This window comes from Pocillopora damicornis, chromosome 12, assembly GCF_964200805.1.
Source record: "Pocillopora damicornis chromosome 12, jaPocDami1.2, whole genome shotgun sequence".
NCBI lineage: Eukaryota > Metazoa > Cnidaria > Anthozoa > Scleractinia > Pocilloporidae > Pocillopora > Pocillopora damicornis.
The window spans coordinates 5510387-5535698 of record NC_142681.1 but is presented as its reverse complement, the minus strand read 5'-3'; the positions used below and the strand labels follow the sequence as shown (position 1 = coordinate 5535698).

Sequence of the window (25312 nt, the reverse complement as noted above, 5' to 3'; positions counted from 1 at the left end):
ACGCAAGATCAATGACATTCTTTAAGTCTAACGCACGGCACTCACGGAACACAGCTTTTAGTGTTATAGTATATAGTTTGAGTTTTAAATATTCTAGCATATGTGATATGTATTTTTTAGGCTGATGAATTGACCGTGGTTAAATAAAAATAAAATGAAATGAAATGAACATCAGTAGGGATATTCTCCATACTTTTATCTAAACATTTCCTATGGTACTGATAAGGAGAATTTGTTTAACAATCAAGAGCTTCCTTAGTTGGTGGTCATTTACTTTATTCTCGTGACCTTAATGTCTGTTTCAGGGGTGATATTGTAGGGAGAAATTAGATGCCAGTCACTCTTAGAGGTTAAAGGGTTAATACTATTGGGAGGGGGGACTGTCAAAATAAATTTTACATTATCAGACGGCTTGGTCATTGACCATCAATTAAATAAATGACTGTGCGGTATGACCGCCGTTGTTTTTCTGTCTCCTCTCTTTCGTCGATCTTCAGGGAGTTTCGGAAAATCCTGTAACGTTATGATCGCGTAAATCTATCGGTTTTACGAATACTTGGATTACATCCCGAAACGGTACAAAGGAAGCTTAAAAGAGCTTTTCATCATGTCACGAAAATTTTATCCCGTGGGAGCAATGTCATCGATGTGATAAAATAGAAAGAAAAAAAAAGCAATAATCGTGCATATTTTATACCAATCTCAGGTATAAAGGTACTATGATAGACTCAAGGATATTAGAGACACAATTTTTCTCCGTGCATTCAGACACACTTGGATGCGATTACTGGAAGAATGTCTCTCTAGTAAGGTACACAAGGAAAGGAACTTCGTTGCCTTCCCGAGCAATGAATGCGGCTATGTCAAAGCATGTGCCTTCTCCTTGCTTTGTTTTGTACAAATAAGACGAGTTTCTAACCAAGAAATAATTAGAGTACCTCTGCCCGAGTAAGATTACAGAAAAGCGGTTTCGTTCAGAAAGTCAATCCTTACTGATGAATCCAGTTTCAGTCATACGAAAGGAAGTGACGCAATGGAGTTACCATGAAGGGAAAATTGTCTGAAAGGGACGAAAGAATCGAAAGTGTTCTCAACCCTTTACACCCTGATCCAATCGCTCTGACGAAGGGCTAACGCTCGAAACGCCAGCTTTTTTACCCTTTACGTTTTTACGTTTTCAACTCAGTTGTTAACACTAAATTACCTGCTATACTCTCCCACTAACGCAGCACCACAGTTTCTTTAGAAATTTACCCCCTTACACCCTGAAATTAGTATACATTTCCTCTTTACTGTTATCTATATACATTTCCTAAGGTGGTGAAAAAGAGAATTTTTTTTCACAATCTGGAGCAATCTCGCTGATCATATCCTTTCTTCTCATGAACTTTATATTTGATTCAAGGGTGAAACTGTCAGGAGAAATTAGCTTTGAAGCCAGCCTCTCTCAGGAGGGTTAAAGAACCGTGACTTCTAGAACGACGGGAGAGCTTGTCTTAAACTTCAACCTCATCAAAATATATTAGCGCTTTATTTTGGTATTTCCTATTCCAATTTTCTCGGAAGATAAAAATAATTTTAGTATACATATACATAACGTATACAGAAATTCTTTGTCTGATAAATATACTCATTATCATTAAAAGAAGATATGATAGGAATCACCCGGAAGAAGCCGGCATTGATGCTATAAAAACGATGCCACTGTCTAAAAAATATCACGAAGGGCCGGTAAAAGTTTGGCTTTTCTAGAGTTCCAAGAATAAAACTGTGATGAGTGACCTTTCCCATCGCAAGAGCGATGCGTGCGACATGTTCTCCCGTGCTTTCCCTCTCTAGCTTAATACACACCTCGTTACAGCTGGAATCTAGCTATCAACACGTCTGCCTACCCTTCTAATTCTGAAGAGCTAACATCCGATCCCTCAAGTGCAGTGCAAATCAAAGCGTGGGAATTCATTTCTTCAGACCAAACCATCTAAGTGATCACAAAGAATCACATGGAAATTAATTGAAGACGCTAATCCAATCATTACTGAATAATTTCACTCTCAACTGATGACCGCACTTCTCTCATCTGGCTGGTTCTAAGAATATTGTGTTATGTGAAGAAAGTAACTTTAAATTGTAAGGAGAATCTGTTACCTGATCGACCCCTAACCAACTACTAGACTGAATTAGAGGAGAATTTTCATGTAAAACATAACGTAATAAGGCAAAATTCTTTAAATTGTTCGTAAATTTTCAAAGCTATAAATTTATGTGGCGATGTATTTGAGCCACTGGTTCGACCAGAAAAGGCTCAACCAATCATGCGCACTGGCAAAAACGAAACGGATCTTGATTTTGCGCGCGAATTTTCGCGCCCATTCGAAGGCCGTGTATATATCCACCCACTCATTCCAAAAGCATTCTACGCTCTTCTGCTGGTTCTGATTGGATCATCTCACTTTGCCGCTTTGTGTGCAGAGAGTCGAATTCGCTCTCGGCAACGGTCCAAAACGGAAAATCCTTCAACGCCTTCACAAAGACTTCATTAGTACCTGAATACGTGAGGTTATATATACTCTGAGAGCAGTTCCTCCAACACGTCACATTTTCTTTACGATTTCACTAATGTCTTTGGCTAGCATGCGCCTGTCCACTGATCCAGCGAACTTCTCCCCTGCGAAAAGCAATAAAACAAAGAAAACAATATTCACAACTGAAATCGCCATTAACAGTCTGCAAATGAACAGAAGTAACAGTACCATCCCAAGACTGCTTGACGAGAGCTTCTTTGAGTCGCTGGGATTTTGGGTTCTGTTCTAAAGCAAGAGAAACCAGACTTTGCAGTTCTTCTTCAGGACTTGGACCTTCGGAAGTTTCTGTGTACCAATAAAACTAAAAGTTAGAGGAAAGCTCTAAGATATGACGCATGTGCAGACTTTGCAGTGAACACACACACACAAAAAATACACATTACCATTTGTAATTCACCACAAGTTCTGAAAGATCAAGGTCATTTGGCAGCTAAAACATAAACGTCAATCGAACCTGTAAGTCTTGCAGGCTTTTTCCCGTGATGCAGAGCCTGTCAAACAAAGATCTACCTCGCTACAGCAACTATACGCAAACGCGGATCTAGCTAAGTAGCCATTTTTTCAACCGCTATGAGTTCTACCGACACAAAATATACATTTGATGCCAGAAAAGAGTACATTCTAATAACTCGTGCACCTTTATACACACGTGAGCTATCTATCAACCCTTCGACTCTCAGAAGTGATTAACAGGTAACTCCTTCCTATAATATCTATTCATTTTCCAGCAAACCGTTAATGAGAATACTCAGACTTAGCAGGTAAAACAGGGTAATTTAGTATTATCAACTGAATTGATGACGTAAATTGGCCACTGTAAAGAGTTTCAAAGATGACGTTTCGAGCGTTAGCCCTTTCCAAACCGCTAAAGCCGCAAAACTCTAGAACTCTTTCAAATCAGCACTCTTGATACCCACGGTATCAACCAGCACTTTTCATTCAACTAATCCATTCTTGTTTTCTCGTCTCCATATTCCCATCAATAGCGTAGCTCCATTTTCTACATCTAAACACACACACACGACCCACAATTCCTCCATTTACCCTGACGAAGGGCTAACGCTCGAAACGTCAGCTTTGAAACTCTTTACAGTGGCCAATTTACGTTACCAACTCAGTTGACAATACTAAATTACCCTGCTATACTATCCCACCGACGCAGCACCACAGTTTCTTTGTAAACTTACCCCTTAATTCATTTATCAGGTAAAAAAGTTATTATCTTGATCTAACACTAACTTTTCGTAACTAATTTACAAGGGAATGTGTAAAAGTGACAGGGGAGAATTAACAATCAGATCTTGGGGGTGAAAAGGCAAAGGTTGTGACCTAAACACTGAGCATTCCTTCTTTCAACGCGAAGTCCGTCGCGAGAGCCAAAAGAAATCGGTGGTAAAAATTTTGTGGTGTCTAGATACACTTTAAGATGAAACATCTCAACTGTTTTGCTGCGAGCGGCGACACAAATCTCCACCCTCTCCCCCATGGGGGAAGAAGCCGTTTGTTCACTTCAAATGAGATTTCCTCTACCAACCTGTAACGCCATCAGGTGGCTGAGGAGGAAGCATACAGAATGCTATGATGTCTCTCAGGGACTTGATAGAAGCATCGTTTTTTGTTCGATCAACATCTGTGGACGATGCGGATGCCCCGTTGTTTCTGGTGAAGAGCGAACTGAAAAAACGAGAAAAAAACAAAAGATTATTCAGTTATTAGTGATGTAGGGCCTTTCGACGAGTGTTGTAAAATTGCAACCAAACTAACTATTATTGCAAGTCGGGACAAAGGTTATCACCACATCAAAACAGAACGAAGGTTAGCATCGCAAGGAGCCAATGAGAAATGAAAGGAAATGTATGGAAACGACCTCAAGCGCGGGAAAACGGGAATAAACAAGTCGCGGTTGGTTTTAAGTTTTGCATCTGATTGGCTGAGAGGGTGGCGCGGCTTTTCTATACTAAAGACACAATGCAGTGGAGCAAAACAGTACTAGGAACACTTATAAACATAAACGTTCTTCTCAGTATATTCCGCTTCAACTGTCTAAATTATTAGCAAATGCTTGGAAGGCATGAGACACAACGTTCACGAGTATCAGTGAGCGCCGGATCATTCTCACCCGAGATTAAACATGTTCTTTCTCTTCATCAATATCGGGTTCTTGGCCTTCGTCACAGCCTTCAGTACCACTGTGCGGTCCGGTAACCTCATCTTCGTAAGCTGAGCCGAATGCGCATTCATGGCCTCCCGAAATGCTTCCTGAAAAATCACAACAGCCAAGGATAACCAAAAGACCCAGAGACACACACAGCCAGACCTTGGTCCGGTTGACGGTGCATGAAGCGAGTAAAATTATTGCTTCACCTCCCTGGATGGTACAATAGTCTATCGTAGGTAACTTCCCCTCCCCCACCATCGTCATTTCGTCAGGTAGCTCTGACAATTCATAGGCACCCTTTTATTCTCCTGGGTAGATTTGGCTTCACCAGGCCCTCTCCAACAATCGCGTGATAGAAATTCAAGCACGTGATATAATTAATTAGCTAACGTGAAGGAACCAACCAGATTTCGTGCATCTGGTAGACCACGATGGGTGACTAATTACAGTTTCAAACTCTGTAAAGGCGACAAACCTCATCTGCAACGATAATTGAAGGTGAATCAAGTGGAACATCCGAAACAGTTCCTTCATTAAGCCACTGGTGCTCAAGCAGGTCTGTGACTGTCAGTCTCTGAGCAGGTTCAACTCGCAATAGGCTGTAGAAAACAAAATAGAAATAAGACTGACTGGAATAGGAAGCGGTCATTAATTTCATATAACCCGTACAGGCCCGCTCACGTACTTAACCCATACAGGCCCGCTCACGTACTCCATAATGAAAACCATAACGAAAGGTGTCGTGTGTAGGGCCGGACGGGTTAGATTAGACCGGTTAAGAAAAAGTCCTCCGGCCCCGCCCACACAGCTTTGCTTTTCTCGGTGAGAACGTGAATGCTAACTGTTGAGAAAACGAGTTGTGTCGATGAATTATGGGTTTCTTGTTCAAACTAATCGAAAAAAAAAAAGAAAAATTGAAATGTTCTGCAGTTATCCAACGCGCGCCTTTCTTGCGTATGTAATTAAATCCTAGTTAGGGTGAAGCATAATGTCAAAGTTTTTAAAGATTTAGTAACCGTAGGATAAATACTTATTGACTGAGTTTGGTTGGGCCGGAAAGGAAAATATTTGGCTCTCGTTCATGACGCACGGTCCTTGCTGCGCTCGGCTCGTACGTCATGGCCTCGAGCCCAATATTTTTTTGTCTGGATCTCAAAGTAACTCAAATAGAACAATTCAATCTAAAAGCACGGAATTCCTAGTATTTACCTGGCAATGACATCCTTTGCATCTGATGAAATCTTTGACCACTCCTTGTCGGGGTAGTCATACTCCCCAGCCATAATCCTACGCCTCATTCCCTGCGACAATTGCTTACGAGGTACCTCGGAATAAAAGGGTGGATATCCACACAACATGATGTAGATAACAACGCCTAATGACCACATGTCACAGCTCTACAGACACAAAACGGCAAGAAACTGAGTTAGTCGAGGAAATATAGGGGCAGCGGGTGGAGGAGGGGGAGGATTACAGAAGCAGTCAAAATAACAGTGTTTTAAGAATCACGCTGATAAGTGATATAGATATTGAAAAATACCTAACATTTCCATTAGCAATTTTCTTTTTTACTGGCTATATTTCAGCTTTCAACTAAAACAAAATAACTCATAGCATGATTTCCACAACAGTGACTATAAGTATTTGCAGAGCATAAAAAAACAGAATATATCCATGATAGTAATAGTATAATCTGTTTTTTCAGTTCATTCATGTGTCTGTTGAGGATGATTTCCCGTCCGGAAACAGCATACATTACCTTGTCATATGTGTAAGGTTTCGATAAAAATGGAAATCTCCCTGACTTCTGAGCACGGTGAATTCTTTGTGCTTCCAGAACCTAAAAAACAATCATTTCATGCAAAACTCACTTTTTACAAAAAGTAAAAATCACAACCACTTCAAAGGATTTTGTTCGTAATCAATTAAAGTCAAACAAACTATTTACAAACTAATAGCAATTCCTGCTTGCACCTCTTTAAAGGTTCAAGATTTTTTTGAAAAGTGTTGCCAAAGACAACCTGAAAAGGTTATAGTTTTGAAAGACACACTCAATTGGTATTAAAAGAAAATAAATGATGAGCAGCCTTCTTATTGCTTAATAACATTCTACATTCAACCATTTTTGTATAATTGTATTAAAAAATATTAAAACTTAGCATAAGTGCAATACCTGAGGAGACACATAATAGGGTGTAAATTGTGGTGTAACAAGATCTCCACGATCAATCTTAGCAAAACCAAAATCAGCAAGCTTGATGACTACTTTCTGGGTAAAGAACAACAGAAAACACAACTATAAACTTTGAGTAATATCTCATTTACCACCTCGCACAAGAAAAAGGCATAAATGGAAATGTACACTTGGTTACTTTGAGCAACACATATTGTTCTTCAGGCAAAAAAGTCTCTTAGAGACTCCTTCCTTTTCACAGCTTTCAGCTATTGATTTCATCACTACAGCACCCTTGGTACTGAGCCTCAAGCTGTAGAACATCTTCCCAATTTAGATTTATTTTTCAGGATGTAGGAATACTTTTGCTCAAAAGTTATCACAAACAAACACTCTCTTAAACCCTTTACACCCTAACATCAGTATCTATATTCTCCCGACTCTTCTCTATACATTTCCTTTGGTACTGACAAGGAGAATTGCTTTAACAATCAGAGCTTCTTGGGTGGCAATCATTTCCTATATTCTCATGATCTTATTGAATGATTCAGCAGTATTACTTTAAGGAGAAATTAGATGCTGGTCACTCTTGGGGTTTAAAAGGTTAAATAAAATCATGTGTTGCTAAATGATTACTACCTTAGACTAATATCAGTAATTTTTTAAGGATTAGAGTTCTCAGACCAACTTTTTTAAAAGTAAATTGTTGGGTAAACCCACAACAGCATTACCTCAGTCTTGTCCAGAAGAAGCAAGTTCTCTGGTTTTAGATCTCTATGCGCTACATTAAATGAATGACAGTGGTAAACTGCTAATGCAATCTAAACAAAAGTAAAAACAATCATACATGTCCTCAATAGGCAACACTCAACTTTATACTTGCCCTTTCATAATTTTTATCATAACAATACAAAATATGTTTGGTTCACTTTTGACTTCACATCTTTTCAAACTTACAAGACAACAGAAAATGTAAGATATAAACTACGTAACATGAACACATGATCAGGAATTCCACCTCTTTAGAAGCAACTGAAATTGAGTTAGCTTTACCTGTTTGGTAAAATTAACAGCCTCATTTTCAGTGAAACGTCTTTTTGTTCTAACAAGCTCAAACAGTTCACCTCCCTCCATCAACTCCATAACCATCAAAATTCTAGGACTAAAATAAACAGAGTGAACTTAAATAGAAAAACAGAACAAAGACTTTAATTTTGCTCTCTCTAATCAAAGAAGAGCTTGTTACCATCATTTCCTTTGGCAAAAATGGCTTTGAATGATCTCAAACAACTGGAGATTGCAGACTCTGATCCTCAAGCAGTATCAATATGTATTACAAAACTGAGGAAAGGATCTTATCTTAGTCAGTGAAGAGCACACTGGAAATAAATATCTTGTTCCTTCCAAAACATGGTGTGTTTCATTTAATGACACATGATGAGCATACACAGTTTCTTTTGATTTTATATTGAGAGGTGTCAAATCTAAGGCTTTAACATGGCATAGGTCAAACAGAAGATAACATGTGCTGCTAGTTACAATTATACAATCATGCAGAACTATAAAAACAACCATTAAAGCAAAGCGAATTCAGACTTATGAACACTGGGCCATTGAACAAGAATTAAGTGACAGACATCCTACACACCACTAGGATTTACACCAAAATAAAGATGCTAAGTTTCTGATGATGCTCTTTTACTCATTGACAATAGCAAACTACCAAAAAGAAAATTTATATGCAATCAAGACCATCCAATCATTACTCTTGATGCTTCACCACAGAACTATAACACAGGAATTCAAATTACAAATTATTCCACGTGATCACCAATCTTGCATACTTACACAGGTCTCATTTCTCCTGGAAATTTAAAGCTGACAGCATAGACATCTATTACCGATACAACATGAGGATGACCACTGCACAAGTAGTGCACCTTTGCCTAAAGAAAGATAACAATACATTTTAACCCTTTAACTCCCATGAGTGATCAAGAGAGAATTTCTCCTTACTTCATCTATATAATATCATACAGACAAGTGATAAGAATAAAGAAAAATATCAATTAAGGGATTATTAATTGATCCTATACTAAATTCTCCAAACTAACATAATGAGAATCATTTGGCAGACAGTAAGGAGAATTACTAATGAGATCTTGGGAATTAAAGGGTTAAAGGTGACTGGCAGGGTCTTGAATAGCTTATATCTCCTAATCATTGTTTCCATGCAGTCAGTAAATGATTAAGTATTCCACTTGTACTTGCACCATTCTTCTACAGTTTGATAAAGATAAACTGAAAACTTTACCATTCATTAACCCTGCAGCGTGTTCACCCATTCCCTAACCTAACAGAGCAATCTGTCATCAATTTTTATAAACCAGTATTGAATGCTTGACCTGCATAAAGCAGAAGACAAAATGGAAATTACCTCTGTTCTAGCTTTTTTAGAATCCATGAGACATTTTAAGGCAAATCGTTTTCCAGTTTTGTTATGCGTGCACAACCTGGAGGAATAAAAATAAAAATGTATCTTCATTTTCTATCTTATCAAATCCAACACAGTCTTATTTCACTTGAGAAAGAAGAACTGTAACAAATAAACGTCTTCATTTAAAATGCAAAACAGATTTAAATCTGGCCACAAACAAAGATAAATTCAAACAGAACAAGGAGCTGGTTTAAATACAACTACAAAGAGTACCAATCATAAATAGAACTCCCAAGTAAATTCAAGTGCCTCATTTGTTGTCCTACAGCACAAGTGGCTACCTGATGTTCATCATGCTAGACTTATCCATTGATTTAAATATCCATGTTCAAGGCCCTGTTTGGTCTCTGTGTTAAAAATAATTATTTTGACAAACACCTAATTTCACAGTGCCTTTCTTCACCCAAGAGTATAGAAGGGCTCCTCTCAGGGAAACCTGACCAATTACTGGGGGTGTAGTCTCAAAATTAAAGACATCTCTTACAAGGTGTGTAGTGATACAACTACAACCGTCACCCACAAGGAATAACATAGTGATTGCTTAATATAGGTTGCATGCTTAATATAAGTTCCACAGACAAGAGGTATTACAAAGAATATGATAAAAAAAACGTCATTCTGTGCTATAATTGACCATTAATGTATAATATATTTTATAAAATAATTCAAATAGTACACATGCTGATTGGCCATAAAACCATTTTACATAAGTGTATGTAAACATGGTTTTCGTTCCTCTTTCATTAGTTATTTTATAAAAGAAATGTAAAATGGTTTCCATGTTTACATAGCCTGATGTAAGCATGGAAACCATTTAACATTTCTTCAGTTGAAAATACTACCAACATTGATTTTGAAAGGAAATATGGATGAAATTTTACATTTAAGATTATACTTTGTTTTATTTGAGTGGTCCTGTGTTAAGAGACTCTTGAACACAGGTAGAGGACAATACAAACAGGCCTTTGGGACTCAGTAAAGAATGACCATGACTGCTTAATGGAGATGAACTCTTAAAAGAGGTGAAATTACTGTCATTTGGGGGTAAAAATTTCAAGACTTTGAACACCCACCAAGTTATACAGGGTCACCATTTAATACAGTGCTTCTAAATACAGGTTCAACTGTACTTCCCAAGTGCTACTGCCACCAAATTTTACTTGATTGGACCTCTTGACTGGTAAAATATCATCTTTGCTCAATTTTTATTATTCTTAAATATTTTACTCAACACACACCTAACTGGCCCACTGATTCCTGAACCAAGCCTCTTGCTCCAATCAACAGTGTAGTCATCTTCTAATGGTGTGGTCTGTAATGACAAATTTTAACATATCAGCAAAAAAAAGATATCTCACTAAATAATGAAATTAATAAAATATTCATTACCCATCAAAAGTTGCAATTAAAAGAATTTTAGTTCTGAAGGGTTGTGTTTCATCCACAATCTGCACGTGTGGAGATAGAAAGTAGTACTTATTTAAATAAGCTTTTTTCCTCAATGAAAACTCAATCATCTAACTGATTTTTGCAGTTTATTTCTAAGAATGAATCTAAAAGAATAAGAAACCTCTGTTCCCTCTACTATTAAAAACGCTACTTCATGACCCCTAATATTTCGGAGTTATTCCTCTCACCTTCCTGTACTATGAGTGTATCTACTTAAGGGTGGAAAATTACATGACTGTGCAAGATATCTAACATAACCCAATTCCCTTGAATGATGGAACAGTTTACTACAAAAAGGTTATCAAGTAATTTTTTTTACATTGCAGACACTTAAAATTTAATTCCCTGAAATTTCTCGTTCTAAAGAAGCGGTCATTTGAGTGTATAGTAACAGTTTGATACATGGATAACTTGAAGAGCATGGTTATTGCACCACCACAGAACAGCAAGCTAAACAAAATTGGTGTCCGTCCAAGGAAGTTTTCCTTGCTCTTTAAAATTCTTGAACTTCAACTTACCAGACGCGCTGGTTACTGTATTGATTAGGTAACGTCCAGTCACTCTTTAATCGCAAAGCCTCAAATTTTATTCCTTAGTTCTCTTTCTGAACGTGAAAGCCCCCGCTAGCGCGGGCATAGAAACTATTCTTCTAGCTAATAAATATGTATGAGCACCACTCATCGCGAGAAAAACTTTCAGAAAGAACAAACCCATATGATTCGCGATTAATTCCCACCACACTTTTGCAAAGCATTTAAAAGACGATTTAAAATGGATACCTTAAATTGCAGTTCTTCTCGACGTGACGCGTTCGCCATCTTAGAATTCTCTTCCCAGACGGTGATATATCTTATTTCTCATACAAGAACAAGGATACGTTCTGAAGTTTTCCGCATACATATAGTACCGTCTGAACATAAATATCTGAGTTTTGATTGGTTCGTACCGAGACAACATTGCGTGTTAGACTTGCATGGAAGCGAGGTTAGGAGCGCAATTATTCGAAATCAAAACACGCGGATCGTAAAATTCGTTGGTAGTTTACAAATTGTTCTTTTTATTCCAATGGCCGAGATTCTTGAGGAATTCGATCAGCCATCTCCTTTACCAGTAGTATTTTGTCAAAAAATTCCACTTGAAGAATATGATCAGCACTCAGCAAAAACTACGCGGGCTGCACTGCAAGAATTGATGAATCATCTTGATTCAAACCCGGACGAATATTATAAGATCGTGCGACGAAAGAAAGCTGACAATCTAAAGTTGCTGCAGTTCATGAAAGTAAAGGTGATGAACAAACTGCAAGATGGTTACTTGGAGAAATACTTTCCCCCTGAACAGTGTCAGGAAGACCTCGAAAATTTAAAGCATGAAATGGCTTCCGCTTATGACTATGCTCAAGGTTCGTCAATCATTGCTCATGAAAGTCAATAAGTATTAAATTTTATGGCATCAAAAGCGTCACTATTAGAACCAAAGGGTTCATTAATTGATCTAATTTTATTTACTTTACGTGTATAGTAAGTAAAGGGTCTTTGATTAAATGACTGGTTAAATGAATGAATAAGTGAATATTTGAATTAAATTTTGAATAATTGTATGATGATCGTTTGTTTGTAGAAGTAAAAGCTAAGTAGATACAGTAAATATGATGATAATAACAATGACGATGGTGCTACAATATTTAGCTATGACTTATTACCAAGTCATGCGATGATAAAAATATAGGATCCAGTATAGTTATTTGAATAACGAATCATTAATTTATTGATTCATCAATTTTACAATTTCATGTACAGTTTCCTGCACGATTCTCTTAGCCATGGTTCTCTCTATTTACGTGTAAATCATGAGAAAAAATTTCTTTACCCTTTGTTAAGATGGCAAGAAAACAGGTGTCAGGTTCTCTAGAAGGCTGGCAGAAAAAAGAAAACTCAAAGATCCTATAGCCTCAAGCACCCCAAGAAGACCAGCACCGAGTGCACCTCCACCCCCTCCACCCCCTCCACCACCACCACCTCCCCCTATCATTAACATGGTAAGGCAAAAAGTATTTTACATTTCGCTTTTCTCAGTAATGAAAGATATAACAAAGAATCTTCTAACTCTTATGCTCTTTCAAAACCATAAAACACAAAACCTGGATGTTCATGATGTTTTCCATGACCTACAGTCAAAGTGTTGTTCCCAAAATAAATGTGGAAGCAGTCATGTAATAAATATATATATATTTGTTGGTGCATCATAAGTTTCCATGACTTCCCATGCCTTGAAACTGATATTGTTATTTGTAGAGTTCTGTGACTTTCCAGGTCTTCCATTTACAAACTCAGATTGTCAGATTATATTTATTGTATTTTTTTAAGGGGATGAACTCTGGGTTCTCTTCTTATTTTTTTTACAACCAGTGAGACAAAAAACTGAATAATTTGTGTATTTTAATTTTAGTCTACAACTTCACAAGAGTTGATTTCTCCAGTGACTCTAAACATTCCTGTCAGGTAATTTAATAAGTAATTAAATCTGATCAGAACATCTCCTTTCTACCAGCTTAATTTTTTTTCAAAAATTTGCTTGGAGAATTTGAATTTGCATCAAGATATCACCTTTTTATTGCTAAGTTTACCCATTCTCCACATCTGTTTACAGAATTGCACAATGTTGACAATGCAAGAAGGGTCTACGCATTAGTCACTTCCATAATTAATAAATCAATTTGATTCAGTTTTTGTGGAGAGAGTTACAGTGACAGAGCAACGGACAAAGAATTTCAAGTTAAATATAACAGACTTCTTATAACCGGTAAAGGATATGATATTTATCAATACAATGAGTAAAATGAAGATCAAAGAAAATAATAAAGTAGAATGGTGAGCTTACATGTAATACCAGACTCAAGTTTATAAATTTCTTTTTCACATGATAATCTCTCCACAGGGTAAAACAATCAGATTTCCCTGAAACACCTTCGGGAACTTTTAGTCATGAAAGAAGACTGTTGCAGGCAATAAGGAATGTCTCACCAAGGAGAAAACTGCGGGACAAAGCCTCTGAGCAGACCAAGCCTGCATCATCAGAATTGAAAGAAAATAATGTCAAGTATGTGCACTTTGACTGAAACCTGCATCAGTAAACATAACCATAATTTTCAAGGGAGGGTCACTGTGTCAAACAGAGGGTATTTGCCAGTTTTCACCACCTGAATATTGAGGATTTTTTGCATAAAAAAAGGCTTACAAAGTGGGGAAAGGGTCACAGGTACCCCAGGAGGAGCTATGCCCTTGTGCACTATATGCACTCCACTTCATAAAGCTTATTTTTGCATTTAGGAATAAACTCAGTGTTTTTTTTTTTAATCCAACACTGTATATCATTATATGCATAGGTAAGGGAATTTATAAGTAGTTAAAAGTCTACAAATAACTAGTGGGTCTAATGTTATGAACATGAGATTTATCTTACATTTGGAAGGCATACCAGTAAATCAAGTTTAGGTTTTAACTAGGCTACCTAGGAGTTATCATCACTCAGTGTGCTAATTTAAAATAATTTTAGATTTAGTAATTCAAGATAAGTATCCCATTGATCAAATCTTGACAGATTTAGGGATTATGATTTACACTTTAAACATAAATAGAATTAGAAAGATAGTGAGTTTTAAGTTAGGTAAAGAAATAGAGAAAGATGTTTTTCATCTTGTCATGAGCGTGGGAAAAGGAAAAAAATTCGGAGTCCCTGTGAGGAATGGAACCTCAGGCCTTTTGGATTCTGCATTTCGATGCTCTACCACGGAGCCTTAGAGACTCTATGGAGAGCAATACCAATTACAAAGTGAATATGACATGTGTTCTGTATTCAGCTAGGATCAGTAATGTAGATTGCATCATGTTTTATAAATTGTAACGTCACGTGATAGTTGTTATCCAATAGGATGCCAGATTTTACATGTGCTCGCGATCTTGTACTCGAGTCTTCAGTGAACCGACTTATGGATTAAAAGTATCGTTTGTTTATGTTTACAAGACCCGTTTGTTGCTGTACAAAGCCACAACGTCACATAAATAGAATAAGAAAGATGGTAGATTTTTTTCTTTCAGCTGCATGCATAAATGCAGCCCCCACCAAATTCCAATCCAACTGAGGGAATTAAAGAAACATAAACCATCTTTGAAAATGATAAGAAACTGCATATTTGCACAAAATTTGAGGAAGATTGAAGCTGTTTGCATTGGCAGTTTCATGAACTTTTTGTGTTCTTGCTGTTTTAAAATTTAATTTTTTAGTTTCTCTTTGAAAGATGTTAATTGTTCCTTGAGGAGAGACTTGTTATGGGTGTGTCTGGGGTAAATTCTCAGCTTAGTTAAGTCTTAGGTGGCTCTATATTACTAGTAAAACTGAATGAACTTGACTGTTATCATGTCAGTTCCTTTTTAATTACCCTTGATGATTTCATACTGGGAAGTTATTAACCTGAATTTGTTGGCTACCTTCAGTCATTACTTGCAGTTTACCTTTCAATTTATTTCTACAGTAACAATGCAAGCATACAGTCAATGAAAACTTCAGTGATAGAGCAGAAGGATATTGCAGCTGCCAGAGATAGCTTAAAAGCTACAAGAAGGTAGGTTGGGCAAGAACTGTCAACAAAACTGCAGATATTTCACCACTGGAAACAAGAACTGACAATTTCATTGTCTCTATTCTTTCCTCTTTGACCTAGATCAAAATAATTTGTTTACTTTTGATTACCCATCTTCACATTCAGACTTTTTTCCCTTTTTGTAATACAGAGTTAACATGATGTATTCTAAGTAACCGTGGTATAATTATGCCCAAGAAAAGTCAAATAAGTCAAATAATTGGGTTTACATATTTGCTCTAAGTTAAATTCATGTCCCAAGGCAAGACAACACCATTTTTCTTGTAAGTATTCAGTAAGTCCCAGAAGATGGCCATCATATTATGTATTTCATGAAAACTTAACTTATCTCAATGTTCTTTTCCTCTGGCAGTTCCTCAGATGATTCTCCCTATCAGCTATCCAGGGCAAGAAGGAGGGAAAGTAACAGTGCACAGGATGAAAATTATTCTTTGTTCAACATGGAACTGATAAAGAAATTTCATAATGCACGTAGTCCATCAAGCAGTCCATCTGGAAATATTACAGTGGCTGACTCTGGCTTTGAGAGTCCTTAACCCTTTAACTCTATGACGGGATTGACATATAACTTCCCCTTACAATATCCCTACATAATACAGCAAACAGGTAGTGAGAATGCTCAAACTTATCAGGTTAAAATAGGACAATTTACAGTTGTGTAGTTAGTTGCCAAGCCTTTGATTTGGAGTGAGGCTGAAGGTGATCTTGTTGTGATAGAGACCAGTATCTAGTTAGCATGATAACAAAGAAATTTGCATTTGAAAAGCAGCAAGGTTTTTATCATAACAAGGTCAACCTTAGCCTCACTCTTGTTCAAAGGCTTGGCAACCAAGCACACAACTGTAAAATAGACTATTGTCATCCTCATCCAACACCAAATTCATGTAACAAGTTTACATTAAAATGTGAAGCAGCTAGAGGGGAGAATTAACGATCAGATCTAGGTAGTTAAGAATTAAAGTACAGACCAAGATTACCTACTCTTAATTCCATGGAAATACCGTGTGCACATTGTCCAATGAAAAAAAAACCTGGAAGGAAATGCTAGATTCAGAAAAGGTTTTCTACGAGTAACTATATAAGTGCCAAACAATACTGTTATTATATTTCTCCTGTGCTACTCTCTTTTGTCTAAACCTTCAGTTCACAATATGTTATTCTCTCTCTTTTGAACACATTTTGTTTCTATCTTTCAAACTAGAGGGTGGGCTAGTCCAGATTTTAGGGAGTTGATATTTTTTACTGAGATCTCACCAACCTTGCTGGTAATTTTTTTACCCAGTCACCCACTTCTCTCCACTGTGACATACATTGCAACGCTCCAGGGTTTACAGAGTTGTAAAGTAAAATGAGAGAGAACAAAATTCTGCTGATAACAAGAAAATCAGCCAAAGTAGAAATTTTAACAGAGGTAAAGGTATCTGGATCCCTTGATGAAAGACCGACTATGTGGTGAATGAACTTAGTATTATATTTGAGGGTATTAATTGGGTTAAATTTTAGTGCTACTAATGATTAACTATTTTTGTTGTTAATAGTTAATGTGGGAAGAAACAATAACAATAGGGGAATGCAGTCTTGAGTAAGTAATATTTCAAAGATTATGCACAAGGGATGTAAAACACGGTAAAATTGCAATTTATTAAAAAAAAACACGCTTAAAGATTACAAATCAAGAAGTGAATTAGAAAGCTCATTCTAAGAAAAGTTTACTTCCTTGGATTGTTTATGCTATGGTTCGAGCTTTAATTATTTTTTAATAGCATACACCACTTCATGTCAACAATGCAACAAAGTGATAATTTTATAACATGTTAAGTTACCTGTAGATTAAGGATCTCACCTGAATAACATTGAATTGAAATATCAGTATTTCTTAGGTCATATTTTGAGATGAACAATTAATAAATTTACTGAAAAATAGATTTAACCACTTCTCCCATTTGTGTGTGAATATGGAAGACAGCACACGCTTATTTCCTGGGAAGGTTGATCCTTCAGATGTCGCCTTTGCACGAGTCACTTAAAGGATTGGCCTTCGTTCTATCTCGTAAAAGGAAAATGAAGAAACTTTTGGTAGTTGCTAAATACATATGAACTTAGACTGTAAAATACAATTGCTAAGAGCATTAGTTCCTTGACGAATGATTACTTTATTAGAGTGGCATGAGGGAGTAAAAATGTGAAATCTTCAATCAAGCTCGAGTCACTGATTAAAAGCTTAAGGTATTTAGTGTAATTAAGTCATAGATGTTTCCTAACACTTTCTAATTATGGCCACACAAAATATTTACGCATCAGTAAATTGACGTTTCGTCGTTCACTCTTTCATATTCACTTCTTAAGAAATTCTGCTCGCCCTACTAAGCTGTTATACATTTCTCAGAACGCTACTTTACTCCTCATTTTGTCCAAACCCGAACACGCGCATCCGTCCACGCCCATAGTTCATCTGTCCACTTGCGTACTTTATAAATTATTCAAGCAAATAACAAACCGCTGACAAACAGGTTTATGCTGAGCCTGCTTAGAAAAGAAAACATAAACATCCGGAATATGGCGAGTAAGTGAATTTAAATTCGACTTATGTAATCGCTGTGTTTGTAATGTTTTCACTACGAGTTTCACTATCCAAATTCCTGAACTGTTTTCTACACGTTCTTTGCTTCACTGTGCTTGTATTGGGTGACGTTGACAACGCGTTTATCGATGTGATGAGCCAAAGTGAAGACGGACAAAACAGCTCGTTTGTAAATGTTGTCGGAAAGTTCGCCAGAATCGGCGCGATAAAACAGGTCGAAGGAGAGTTAAATGAGGTAAGGTAACTCGATGCGATAACTCTTTGCATTGTTGAAATACGATTTTGTGTTCCACGGTTGTGAGGGAGGGTCAGATCAGTGATGTTGTTTTTATATTACGACGTTTTTTTTGAAAATATGTAAAATTGCATTGTTCAATGGTGTTATTTATTTGTCATTCTCGGGGCCGGTAATCGATCGAAACGATAGGAAATAAAGAACTTTACATGGGAAATCCTTATTTATTCAATAACGAGGTGTGTTATGGGTGAGCAACAATAATCTTTCATTTATCTTTCGGATATTTCGAATTTCAATGAAGTTGTCGGTAACAAATTCATCTAAATTTCCCAGGGAGAATTAAGAAACCACGGAGAACCAAGTGTTTGCAGCAAATGGCTTGGGTTTTTTCAACCTTTAAATGAATATACTTTCAAAGATCTGCCTCAGTTTTTCAAGGGTTAACTGTAACCCAGGTAACCCTCCTGAAATCAATGAAATCAGAAATGCAATAAACTTGGGGGAAAGACCAGCAGCAATATTTATTATATATTTTTAATCATATTGATCTCTAAGAAGTTTTTCGCTCTTTATTGGTAATCCCACATGTTTATTTTTGATGAGCTGAATTACACATGAATTTTGATTGGTCCCTACCTATGATCTACTGGAGAGCAGATGTAGAGATGATTTCACATTCTGCTTTTTTAATACATAATTAAATCAAATAGATTCTATGTTGCAGTGGGTCTGTTCATTAGTAGACCACAGAGGATGTCAAAATATAATAAGAACATCTTGTTGACACAGTTGGCTGCTCCTCATGTGACACTTTTCTTTCAACCCACATTTTGAATATGTTATCCGTAATCTATCATTGACCAGATGCATGGCAACATGGAATCTACTGTTAAATAGATAAGGTAAGCATACAGTGAATAAGCCATAAATCAGGATAAATACTAAATGCATACTAATTTTTAAAAAGTGCAACTGACTATGTGTAGATAGATGCTTGTGATCCAGATGATTCTGAACAAGACCAAGATGAATCTCAAAGCCCTCAAACAGATGAAACACAGAGCTGGATTGGTGTTATTCACATTCCTGTCCTGGATTATTACAATGCTCGTGGATCAAAGTTCTGTCCTGTTTTGGAAAGGGTAAATTGTGATCTTTCACTGTTTACTTCCTGGTCAAGTTTTATTTATTTTTTTCCTTTTTGCTGTACAGTAGTCTGAAGACACAAGTCATTCAGTACTTAGCTCAACTCTTATATATTGTTATTATTTATTATCATTTCCTTATTATTATTATTATTATTATTATTATTATTGATTTTTTAGGTTTTAAAGGATGGTAAAAGTGTCCTAAAATAATGTCACTCATTTGCAGCTTTATTCTTTGATTTACAATTTTGATTTTCTGTTTTCTCCACAAAAATACTGTAGAGCCAATTCCCAATCAGTGCCCAGAGAGTTGATATCAGTCTGCCCCCTAAAAAGTTACCATAACCACACTACACCCTTTCATAACCCCTTTTCATTTAAGAGTTGCAAATTGCATATCAAGGTACAATTTCTTGCACAGTTATCTTTGAAGATCTGTGTTTTAAGTGCTGAACCTCCCTAGACTATTAAATTAAGGTGGCCCTGAACCTACACTAACACCTAAAGACACAGCTACTATGCCTCCTACTTATGGTTATTGAGCATAATCAAGTGTAATATCACAATGTTACCATTAAATAAATATATCCTCTATGATTAAGGTACATAATTATAGTACATTTATGAATGCTTTTTAATTACTTTTGTAAAAGTAGATACAGGTCTGGGTTGCATTTGATCGTATGGAAAGTATTTTATGGATCATTGCAATGATCATGATCATCAAAACTTTGGCCTTCAACATAACTTTGTTGTGTTTAAGGTGAAGAAAGCAATGTTACTGGGTGCATCAGCAATAATTATCATAACTTTGAATCACAGAGTGTTTAGAAAGGTATGTGTTATGTAATCTGAAATGCATTTGGTAACCCTTTGGATCAAAGGTATCTTGGTGCGTAAAAAAAAAGGAAGGAAAAATGCCACAGAAAGTTGAATATTTGTTTTCACAGTAACTTAGGTTTTTCTCTTCAATTTGTAAAAGATTCTGAAACTCACTATTCACTTCATTTGGTATGGTACTTTAGGCTTGTTATTGGAGGATATTGGCAGACAAGGAAGGAAAGACAGTTAGGAGGGTTAAAACATAAATATTTGTGTCACTGACATGTTTTAAGCCTGGAAAAAAAGACAAAAAATGCAAAAATGAAACAGAAAGGGGTAAAAGTGAAGAACAGTTCCCAAAAGATACTGTTGGCCAACTGTCGGCCAACTGTCGACTGACACTTGGCCAACAGTTGGCCAACTCTGTTTTCATTACTGACTGTCGGTAATGTGTCGGTAACCTGTTGGCCAACAGTTGACCGACAGGTTACTGACAGCCAAAAATGGGAACCATTGTTCACTATTACCCAGAAAGGTAGCCCACAAAACTTCCTCCACTTGTGTAAAGTTTATGTTATCAGCAGAATGACACAGTTCTATGGTATTTAGCATCTAAAACTCTCTGTTTTTACTGTAGCTTGACTTAGCTCAAATGTTTTCAAGACCCATCATAATGGTAAATGGAACTAAAAGTGTTTCTAAAGTATTGGAGGCTCTCAAAAAGTAAGTTTACCAATAATCAAACCACTGATATTTCATTTTTTTTTTCTTTGTACAAGTCAGTAATATAATCTAAAATTTGGAAGCAATAAACTTAAAGGCATAATTTTATCAGGGTTTTTGGATTAAACAAACCCCCTTACTCCCTCCCCACCCCTGTTTGGTATGAAAATTAATCATTTGTACAACCAAAGCAACCTTTTATAATTCCAAGAAGCTTGGAGATTAATTGTGGAATCCTCCACACAAAACTCTTGCCTTACTCCTTGAAACTGTGGGAAAGTATTCTTTATTGAAACATCTAGCTGTATTATAAATAGTTTTTTTTATATACCATTGTTGGTTTTTGCAACATCTTACAACTGAAACTTGATGAGCAAGTGCCATGGTGTTTTGATATGCCTTTGATCATTTGATAACTGTACTAAAACTTCTATATCCTTGTATGTACAGTGGAAAACACAATCTGAGAGCAAAGATTTCCCATAACTCATCTGTGGTTGAATTAAAGGTTAGTTCAAGACCATAAGTTTATGATAAGTAAACTATGTTTATTTTTTTACTGCTCTAAGTATCAATGATTGTTGCAGATGGCAAGCAATTTCTTTTCCCCACACACAGACTAGGATCAACATTTATCTCTATAAAGCTGCACAATTCTCGTTAGCTGTCCCCTTGGCAATCAAAAGGCAACAATCTTCAGTTCTGTTTTGTCAGTTCTGTCAAATCCTGGCTGGCAGATTCAACACACATTTCAGGGTTAAACCATGATAGAATTTCTTATGTCTTGTTAGTTACTTTCCACGCTAACACTTTGGGCTACCTGTGGTCGGCCCAGTGGATGGGAAGGTGTGGTTTGCCTGGGAAACCCTGAAAAAAGCTCAGAGGTAACGTGTTCAGTGTCATTACCGTTTGTCTCATAAACATCTTTCAAATTATATACTTTCAAGTTTGTCATTTCCATTCAAACTCTTTACATCTCTCACTTTGTACAATTCCGCATACATTTCTTTCTCAATATTAGGACGTTTCACAGTGTCCCACTTGTGCAAGAATAACCTAGCTTATATAATACTTGCAAATTTTTGGAACATGTAGATCAACTAAGTAATGTGTATTTAAAATAGATAAAGTTGAAAAAATACACTTAATATCATCTATCTTTTTTTCTGTTCTTAGGAGGTGAACTCTCAATTCACCAGCTCTGCTGTGTTCTTTGCGTCAATGCTGTTCTGTCTTTTAGTTTTCAAGGTACGTTAATGTAGATCACAGAATTTTTAGCTTTCCCTCTCATAAAGAAAAAGAAAGATTTTCACTGACATAATGTTACGCGGGTGGTTTGATGAGCACAACACCTAATGTAGACACCAAAAAAACGGAGCAGATTGGAAAAAATGATGCATCATCTCATCAAGTATGGTGACAAGGCAGCCACTGTAAAGAGGACCACCTAAGTATTACATGACGATGTACTTTAAGGAATATTCTGTAAAGGCAAGATAAGAGAGAAAGATTCCACTTGGGAAAAGCTAAAGTAAGCCTAGAGTAAGAAACTTTCCTTTATGCTTGACTTGACAGACTCAGCTTAGCCAGTTTCTTCATAACTATTGGATTTCCAAAAAAGAGGTAAGGAATCCACACGAATTTTTGCAAGTGCGCTTTTTGATTAACTGCAACTATTACTGTCGACTGCCAATCAGAACAAATAAGAATGTCAGAAGAGACCAATGCGAATTAACTCAAAGCGTCGGGTACTTGTAATCGACATCAAATACAGGAAAACACAACGTAGTTTACAAAGGAGCACCTTATTTCAGTTTGGTTGGTTTGGTGGAGAAGATGGCGCGAAGTTTTTAAACCAATAAAAGAAGGAAGTAAAACAAGAAAATGCAACCAAGGTTACTTTCCAGTTTCAATCAAAAATCACTTTTTTTTACTGTAATAATAAAAATTCCTCACCATTGGATCTTTTCAGGAAATGCTAAGACAAGAGGCAGTCGAAGCCATAGCGAAACTAAAGATAAGAAAATTCAGAAGAAGAGTAAAAGACTCGTCTCGTTATGCTATTAAACAAGTTGAACAGGAGAGGAGAGATTCTGAAGTGTGTGCTGTTTGTTTAGATGAGTTTCAAAATAACCAGGTAAGAATCGATGAAACAGAATGACCGACGCTTGTCCAGGACGTACCGTCAGTAAAATGTTACTTCCTCTTCTTTCCCTCCTAACAACTTTTTCAGCCATTCTGTTTTCTCAGTTAACTGTATATAGTAAAACCGGAAAAAGGCCAATAATGCGATAGAGCTTTAACCCTTCGACTCCTAAGAGTGACCAGCATCTAATTTCTCCTTACATTATCAACCCTAAATCAAACATTAAGGTCACGAGTATTTAGGAAATGAGCAGCAACTAAAGCTCTCGAATGTGAAACAAATTCTCCCTGTTGACACCTCAGGAAATATATAGAGAACAGTATGGAGAATATACATACTGATGTTAGGTCGTAAGGGTCGGTTGCAGAACTGAAAGTAAGTCAATAAAACGGACCTAAAGTGTGGTAGAGTGCAAGTGCCCAAGTCATCATTTAATTTAATTCTGAATTTAATTGTGGATTGAGAAGGATGGGCGCAGCTATTTAAAACCAATCATAATAGTGTATCGTAGTGAATTAATGCAATCTTGGATTGCTTTGAGACACTCAAAATAAAATTGCTACTTCTGGCTTGGCTTTAACATCATCCATGGATAGATAGCTAGGGTAATGGACTATAAAATGTGATATAATTGCAAAGTAAAGTTTGTAGGAATTGTAACCTTAATTCAACTTATTTCAGCTCGTGCGCACTTTGCCGTGTGGTCACGAGTTCCATTGTGAATGTGTGGATCGTTGGTTGCTGGCAAAGAGGACCTGTCCATTGTGTAAAGGAAACATTTTAGGTTAGAGCTATGTCACTTTTTACGTAATAAATCCGTTCACCTGAGAAAATTGTTCTCATCTTAAGTCTTAATCTAATCATTGAGCGTTCTTATCTGCGAGAAGTTCCTTTGTCAAGTTTTGTCAATTCCTAGATATGAGTCACTTTTGTTAGAGAATTGTCCGTAATAATTTTGCAATGATCCTCTTTTATCCAAACTGACCTCATAACTCTTAAACCTGAAATTATGGGAACAGTTTGAAACGTTTGCTTTTAATTCGACAGTTTTTTGTTCAAAATCTGAGTGTTTCGTCACCGACAGAATAGGCCCCCATAGGCAACCTGGATCCTTAAAAAGGCAAATTCCACAACTCCCGAAGCTTTTGAAAATTTCACTCTACTGTTTCCTCTCTAGATTGAGTGAGTGTTTAATCCCTCAACCTGAATGTATGAACTCAACCTGTTTTGTTTAAAATCAGAATGGCTTTGTCGTTTGGATACCAAATACCACATAACAAGAAACAACATGACGGAGACTGTGGAGAACGAAACAGTTCAGCGGCAGCTGGGGACACTTCGAACGTCTCCTATGAAGTGCTCTACTCAAAGAAACAATATTGCGTCGTCAAATGCTAACTGTGATACAAACGAGTTTTTCCGACGTGGAACCAGGATATAGATTCTCAGGTCTTGAGCATTTTGGAAGGGGTTTGCGAAAGACATGCTTAAGGTATTGGAAATATAGAAATGTTCGGTTAGAGATTCTAGATAATTTGATTCATCATGGTGTAAAGGAATTCACTTAATAAAGCAGTGAAGCTCTTTTGATTCACCCAAGAGTTCTCGTGGTATGGACGATTCTCCCTATCCTTCGCTACCATACCATTCTCGGAAAATATTGTTTAAAGCAGGACCTACGCTACTGTTAAAATAGAAAGCAGTGGTCTACGTTCCACATGAGTAGACACGGGCAGAGAGATTGGGTCGAGTACATCAAAACGAGGCTTGGTGGTAAACCGATAAGAAAGCATGGGAAGTTTTCTCTTGACTTGGATATACTGGTTGACTTGATGAAAGTGGCTTTTCCTCTTTTTCATTATATCCTAACTGGGAAAGCGTTTTAGTTCTGAGAAGGGAACTCGTAAAAACAGCAGTAGAGAAATTTCTACTAGCCTCAAATTCGTGCACTTGTCCCAGTTTACCGGCTCACGTTCAGACAAATTAGAGCGTGGGCAATGTAAAGTCATCTCTTAGGACCCCGTGGCGGTCTTTCTCAGTCGCAGACCTACTGACGGGAAAAGTGCGGCTTGTATTTGTACTGTCTTTGCCAATTGTCTTATCTATTAATTACTACCACAGTTTACTTTCATTTC

General features: G+C 36.8%; 3 protein-coding genes across 6 annotated transcripts; 2 read left to right on the top strand and 1 right to left on the bottom strand.

Annotated features, from left to right (window-relative positions):
• Positions 1-1512: 1512 nt before the first annotated feature.
• On the bottom strand, positions 1513-11732 carry LOC113670615 (MAP kinase-activated protein kinase 5). Of its 4 annotated transcripts, none has more exons than XM_089189549.1 (15): positions 11639-11732; positions 10649-10722; positions 9351-9426; positions 8762-8859; positions 7967-8075; positions 7645-7734; positions 6914-7009; positions 6500-6580; positions 5950-6137; positions 5216-5339; positions 4702-4841; positions 4117-4256; positions 2751-2867; positions 2544-2665; positions 1513-1978 (listed from the first exon to the last, which is right to left on the bottom strand). In XM_089189549.1, the coding sequence occupies exons 1-14, from the start codon at positions 11675-11677 to the stop codon at positions 2592-2594; spliced, it is 1446 nt and encodes a 481-aa protein (XP_089045675.1). In that variant the 5' UTR covers positions 11678-11732; the 3' UTR covers positions 1513-1978; positions 2544-2591. The 4 variants fall into 4 exon arrangements, with proteins under 4 accessions (XP_089045675.1, XP_089045677.1, XP_089045674.1 ...); XM_089189551.1 differs by lacking the exon at positions 11639-11732 and adding an exon at positions 11378-11481; XM_089189548.1 differs by having other exon boundaries at positions 1513-2665.
• A 113-nt stretch (positions 11733-11845) lies between these two features.
• Positions 11846-17449, top strand: LOC113670607 (uncharacterized). Its single transcript, XM_027186770.2, has 6 exons — positions 11846-12261; positions 12740-12897; positions 13308-13360; positions 13797-13958; positions 15391-15480; positions 15872-17449. The coding sequence occupies exons 1-6, from the start codon at positions 11925-11927 to the stop codon at positions 16053-16055; spliced, it is 984 nt and encodes a 327-aa protein (XP_027042571.2). The 5' UTR covers positions 11846-11924; the 3' UTR covers positions 16056-17449.
• A 571-nt stretch (positions 17450-18020) lies between these two features.
• On the top strand, positions 18021-24772 carry LOC113670623 (RING finger protein 215). Its single transcript, XM_027186790.2, has 11 exons — positions 18021-18335; positions 19325-19480; positions 20250-20321; positions 20946-21031; positions 21482-21539; positions 21823-21915; positions 22208-22279; positions 22607-22654; positions 23004-23168; positions 23859-23961; positions 24419-24772. Exons 1-11 carry the CDS (start codon positions 18126-18128, stop codon positions 24616-24618), a joined length of 1263 nt encoding a protein of 420 aa, XP_027042591.2. The 5' UTR covers positions 18021-18125; the 3' UTR covers positions 24619-24772.
• The last annotated feature ends 540 nt before the right edge of the window (positions 24773-25312 follow it).